Source organism: Gossypium hirsutum, chromosome A12 (assembly GCF_007990345.1).
Source record: "Gossypium hirsutum isolate 1008001.06 chromosome A12, Gossypium_hirsutum_v2.1, whole genome shotgun sequence".
Lineage (NCBI taxonomy): Eukaryota > Viridiplantae > Streptophyta > Magnoliopsida > Malvales > Malvaceae > Gossypium > Gossypium hirsutum.
The window spans coordinates 5015523-5021229 of NC_053435.1; the positions used below are offsets into that span (position 1 = coordinate 5015523).

A 5707-nucleotide genomic window follows, 5' to 3' on the forward strand; every position below is an offset into this window, starting at 1 on the left:
AAATGTTATTTAAAAAGAACCACGTTTCAAAAACATTTCAATTTTAGACATAAGGACAATATTTAATTGATTTGGTACCAATTTTGGGCGTAGTGAGGGTACTAACCCTTCCTCATACGTAACCGACTCCCGAGCCCGTTTTCTAAAATTTTCGTAGACCAGAATCGTTATTTTAGTAAATCACAAATGTTTTATTAAAATAACCAAATTCTTAGGTGATCTGATCACACCAAAACAAAAGATCGGTGGCGACTCCATATTTCTGTTTTTCAAAAGTCGATTCCCCCGTTTTTCATTAAATTTAAAACTTTAAAATTTTAAATTTCAAAAGATGGTTTCGACAATGATTGAATTAAGGGATCGTTATAGCATTGATCATTAATGAAATGTTCCAAGCGGATGAATGTAGGATAAAGTACGATTGACATGCCAATAGGTTATATTGTGCACGGTACCAGGTTGATATGAGTAGTGGAGATGATTTTTGTAGATTCTTTGTTCACTGGATATGCCGAGGTCCTGCATTTGTTGCAGAGTTATGTGGTATATTACAGAAGTATTAGGTGTGCTGAATGGTTTAGCTCATACGAACATCTGGTGTGCTGGATGGTTAATCGTGTACTCGCATCCATTTATCGTTCATCGAACTATATTTAATGATCTTTGATAGTTATTGAAACGTGGAATTGATTGTACTTTTATATTATGGCAATTGTTACATTTTAGCTTGTATCAGCTCTTGTCTATATTATGTAGAACTTAACATTTTAACTTTTTTTTTTACCATCATGGACTTATCCAATTTATCCAAGATGTGAACATGGTCATACATATGCATACATACCGTATCAAGTTTTAATTTCTTCCATGGCAACCCTAGTATCATTTTCACATATTTGACTAACAAGACATCACATGACTACTCAAAATTTATCTTTCACATTTTAATGTTTATTTTATATAACATTATACCATGGAATTTCACATTATTATTAACATAATTTACATAATTAAACACACAATTGAATTATTAATTTCACAATTTCCTAAGCTTACTAACTTGGGAAAAGTAAGTGTATCCATGGTAGTTCCCTTAATGGATTCTCTACAATACCGAATCAAGCTTCCATGTACTTTAATCCATCATCAATCAAGCTTGGAAATTCATAAATCACCATTTCCTTATTTTCGTACAACAAAATATATTAAAAATTAATATAAATTATTTCCAAACTCTCTTGTAAGATTTCACAACAAATATCAAGCTAGTGGGGTATAGGAAGTCATTTCTTACTTAATTGAAGCTTTCTCACTCTAGCTTTAACTTCTCTCACTAAAACTCCATAAACCCTAAGCTGAAATTTTTGAAAATGATGAAAGAAATGAGCTTAGGAGGTTATTTCTATGGAGATTTTAATATCATCTCAAAGTGGGAGGTGAAACTTTTGAGAGAATGGAGAAAAAGGGATAAAAATAAGAAAGAAGATGGTAAGCCATGGAGGTCCTGCTGGCTGGAGAAGAAGAGAATAAGGGCTGATGGGGTTTCTTTTCCCAATTACAAAGGCCTACAAATGGGCCAAGGCCCAAGCCTAACTTTTCCATGTCTAATTTTATCAAATTATGGCCCAATTCTTTAATAGATGCCCCAACTATCTAAAAAAATATGAATATCAAATGTCATATTTAAATATTACTTCTATCATAAAACTTTCGAGAATTGACCAATTTATCCTTTTACGACAAAATTATTATTTTACCTTTTTTATCCTTTTTCATGGTTACATCTCAAAATTTGATACTTAGTCTAATTCAAATTCATAATTCATAATAAATTTTTAATATAATTCCACGAGTGCTAAAAAATTCATCTCTACTCTTTTCTCACTGAAAATGAGAAAATTACAGCTTAGTCCATGTACTTTCTAATTTTTTCAATTTAGTCCTAAAAGTAATTTTTATCTCACCAAGTCATGTTGTAATCTATTTCATATCCTGTAATCCGTAATGATTCATATTTCTCTCTTTTGGACGACTTCTACATTAGTCCTCATAGTTTTAAAATTTTATGATTTGGTCATTTTTATCATATTTTCATATTTTCAACACTTTTCATGTAATTTCTTCTCCAATACCAAATTTCTTTCATAAATGTTCTCATCTGAGTCACTCCATAAATTTTCTCATGATATATCTCAACATTCGAGCTTGAAATTATGCCACATGTCAAATCAAAATTTTTGGGGCGTTACAAATCTTCACCTTTTTTACTTTGCTTTCTAGTACACATAGTCTGATTCAGATTTTGAAGTGTTAACTATGCTTATGTTTATCCTTATACTATCCTTCTCTCTTGAAAGTTTTGAATTTGATGGAAAGTTGCTTAAGGAAGGATTTATTTTAGTATTTTTAAAGATAAGTCATGAAGATAATTATCAACATTTAAACTAGTGGTAAAGACTTATCTCTCGGATGCTGATCAACATTAGATAAGAGCCTATAAATAGGTTTAGTAAAACCCTAAATCAAGAGTTGTACTAGATGAATTGTTAAATAAAATCATTTTATGAGCAAGGCTTAGTAGAATAGGATTGGAGAATCCAAACTATATTGACAAATATCGAGTGTTGATTCTCTCTTTATTTATCTCTTTGACTCACTAACAGTTTTGGATTTCTTATGCAAAATCTCTAAATTCTATCTCAACTTCTGTTCCAACAAAAAGATAGAATGATACTATTTTTTGAACAGCAAAACTAAGTTTTGTTATTCCACCAATTGGTCGAATATCATAGGTAGAACAAAGTGCAAACCAAGAGTTATTTCAAGATTAAAGATTAAAGCGGTAACAATTCTTGAATTGGTTGAAGTTATATTAGTGCTTGCAATGTGATTCATCATCTTTAAATAAAGCCCTGCAGGCATAGGGTTTTATTGCTATTAAAAGAACCGACCTAAATTGTTAACTCAAATCAAACTAACCAAAATAAATCTTGAAGAAAGTCCACACATTAACATAAGGTTAAACTCAAAGTTTTCGGAGCCTCAACCTTGCCATCCAACAATGAATTGAATTGGATATATGAGTAATTAACAAAAACGTACCCGATATTTATAAAGGGAAAAATTAAGAAAAACAGAGTAGATGGTAGGGTGGTGATAAATGAATTCATTAGTGAGGACTGAGGACCCATAATATAAAGATAAAAGTAAGTAGGTATCGATGAATGCAATGGGATGTGATGGGAGCTTTGTTGGTTGATCAATGTTTCAGCCAGCTATGATATTGATCGATTGGCGACCGTTTTAAAACCAGATAAAAAAAATCAAAATTAAAATTTATCCATCAAGTGATTTAAGTAACTTTTCATTGCTTAAAAATCCAATGCCATTGGCCTTTATGTCTTCACACACCATTTCCGATTTCTCTCCTAGCTAGCTCACTTCACTCCCTCTCGGCCTAGCATCAACTACAAGAGTTTTGCAAAGGGAATTAAGACAATGGAAATACCATTTTTCCCTACCCTTTTCACAACTGTTAGAAGCTTGGTTGTCAGACAACCCTTTTTCCCAACCTTTGAAGATTTGCTGGTGAATCATCCCAAAATCCTGGGGTTTTCATGGAACAATGGCCAAACTCCAGCCTCCTCCCAACGTTTTCTCGCCCTTACTGTTTTGTGTTACATTTCCTTCACATTCATTCTTTCCCAGGTATCTCGTCCTTCCCTTGCACGTCCAGTCCTCAAATCAATCTCAGCCCTTCACAACCTCTTCCTCGTCACACTTTCTTTCATCATGGCCCTTGGTTGCCTCGTCTCAATCTTTTCCCAAGTGCCTAACTTCAAGACCCTCGTTTGTTTCCCTAAGCGCACGTCACCATCTGGACCTCTCTTTTTCTGGGGCTACATATTTTACCTCTCCAAGATCGTTGAATTCATGGATACCCTTTTGATCATCCTCGGTAACTCCATGAAAAGGTTGTCGTTTCTTCACGTCTACCATCACTCGATGGTGGTCATCATGTCTTACGTGTGCGTCAACAGCGCCCAATCTTCTTTCTCGATGGTGCTGGTCACCAACTGCACCGTCCATGTTGTGATGTACGCTTATTACTTGATGTGCACCCTTGGGGTTCGCCCAAGGTGGAAGAAAATGGTCACAGATTTCCAGCTGGTGCAGTTCTGGTCTAGCTTTTTGATAATGGCGATGCTTGCCTTCTACCATTTCACTGGTCCAGGCTGCTCAGGGATTTTGAGTTGGTGCTTCAATGCAGCCTTCATCGTTTCTCTTTTGTTCTTATTCTCAGATTTTCATGCTAAAAATTACTCCCCCAAGGTCAAGAATGCCTAAATTTAAGGTCTCCAATGCTTATTTCTTTTTCATTTTATACTTAGAAAAAAAATTTTGAGTTAGGGAAGGAAAAAAAAACAAATATGCACATTTCCAGAAGTGCATTATCATAAATGATTTACTTTTTACATTTTCAATTGATTGTTCACCAGTGTATCCCATCTTAGTTTCCATTCAAGACTAGAGTGCTTTGATTATTAATTATTATTGATTAATCTTCTGAACTAGTATATATATTGGATTGTATGCTTAAATGTTCGCCATGATTCATGTTCATTATTGCATGCAATTTTCCTTTTTTAGCCACATATATATAATGATCGAACAGTGTATGCAGCATTGCAAATGCATTTTCATTTCATCATTCGAAGAAAAGTAATTGAAAATTAATAAAGGAAGAAAATCGAATATTTGTCAATATTGAGAGTTGTGGTATGGTCCCTAAATTAAATATGGTAAGCAGAAGAGTAAATAACATTGTCAGAAGGATGTCGCCTTCCTCTGTCCTACCCCTTTTTGATCGCTGTATAATATAATATAAATAAATAATATTAGCAATTATTGTTACAACTTAACTGTGTATATCAATATTGAAATATTATTTAATAATGTTTTCATATAAAATAACTCAAAGCACTACAAAGATTAATGAAAATTTGTATAGAAGACCTTTACGCCTCGTATTTTATAACATTGCTTCATTTTCAAGGATTAATTCCTCAAGATTTTGTACTAGTATTTCTTCTTTTTATCATTGCATTTGATTTTGAACCATTTTATTTAACTCTAGGTTTCCTGTAATTTTATGTAAGAGCCACAGATTTTGATGATCAAGTAAGTAAAATGTTTTTAAAATTATATAATAAGAGGGTCTATTTATTTGTTAAGAGATTTATATATATATATATTCAGTCTTTGCATATCACATATACTTTTCTTAATCAATGTATCTACTCAATCCATAAGTTATTTGTACATTTGACTTGTTTTTTTTTATTGGATTACAACATTTCCTTTCTAGAAATTAAATAATTAAAAAAACCGTTTAATTTGGATAATATATATGTGACTATTTGATAAGTTGATAGTGTATTTTTTACAAATAATCTTAAAAATTTGACATGTATAAATATTTATTTTTTAATATTTTATTATATCCTTATAAAATATTTATCAATCTCTTGACGCTGTTTGTAGAGTAAAAAATTTTCATTGATAATATACCAACTAATTTCCTATGTGTTATATATATATATATATATCCAACATTCCAATTCCAAAGTTTTTTGAATTTCCTCTTTTTTCTCACAACTTATGGTAGTTGAGTGTTACTATCTCCAATTAATTCCAAATCTATATT

The 5707-nt window shown here is 32.0% G+C and overlaps 1 protein-coding gene across 1 annotated transcript; it reads left to right on the top strand.

Annotated features, from left to right (window-relative positions):
* The first annotated feature begins 3325 nt into the window (after positions 1–3325).
* On the top strand, positions 3326–4548 carry LOC107932027 (putative elongation of fatty acids protein DDB_G0272012). Its single transcript, XM_016863973.2, has one exon. It carries the CDS (start codon positions 3499–3501, stop codon positions 4345–4347), a length of 849 nt encoding a protein of 282 aa, XP_016719462.1. The 5' UTR covers positions 3326–3498; the 3' UTR covers positions 4348–4548.
* Positions 4549–5707: the final 1159 nt, after the last annotated feature.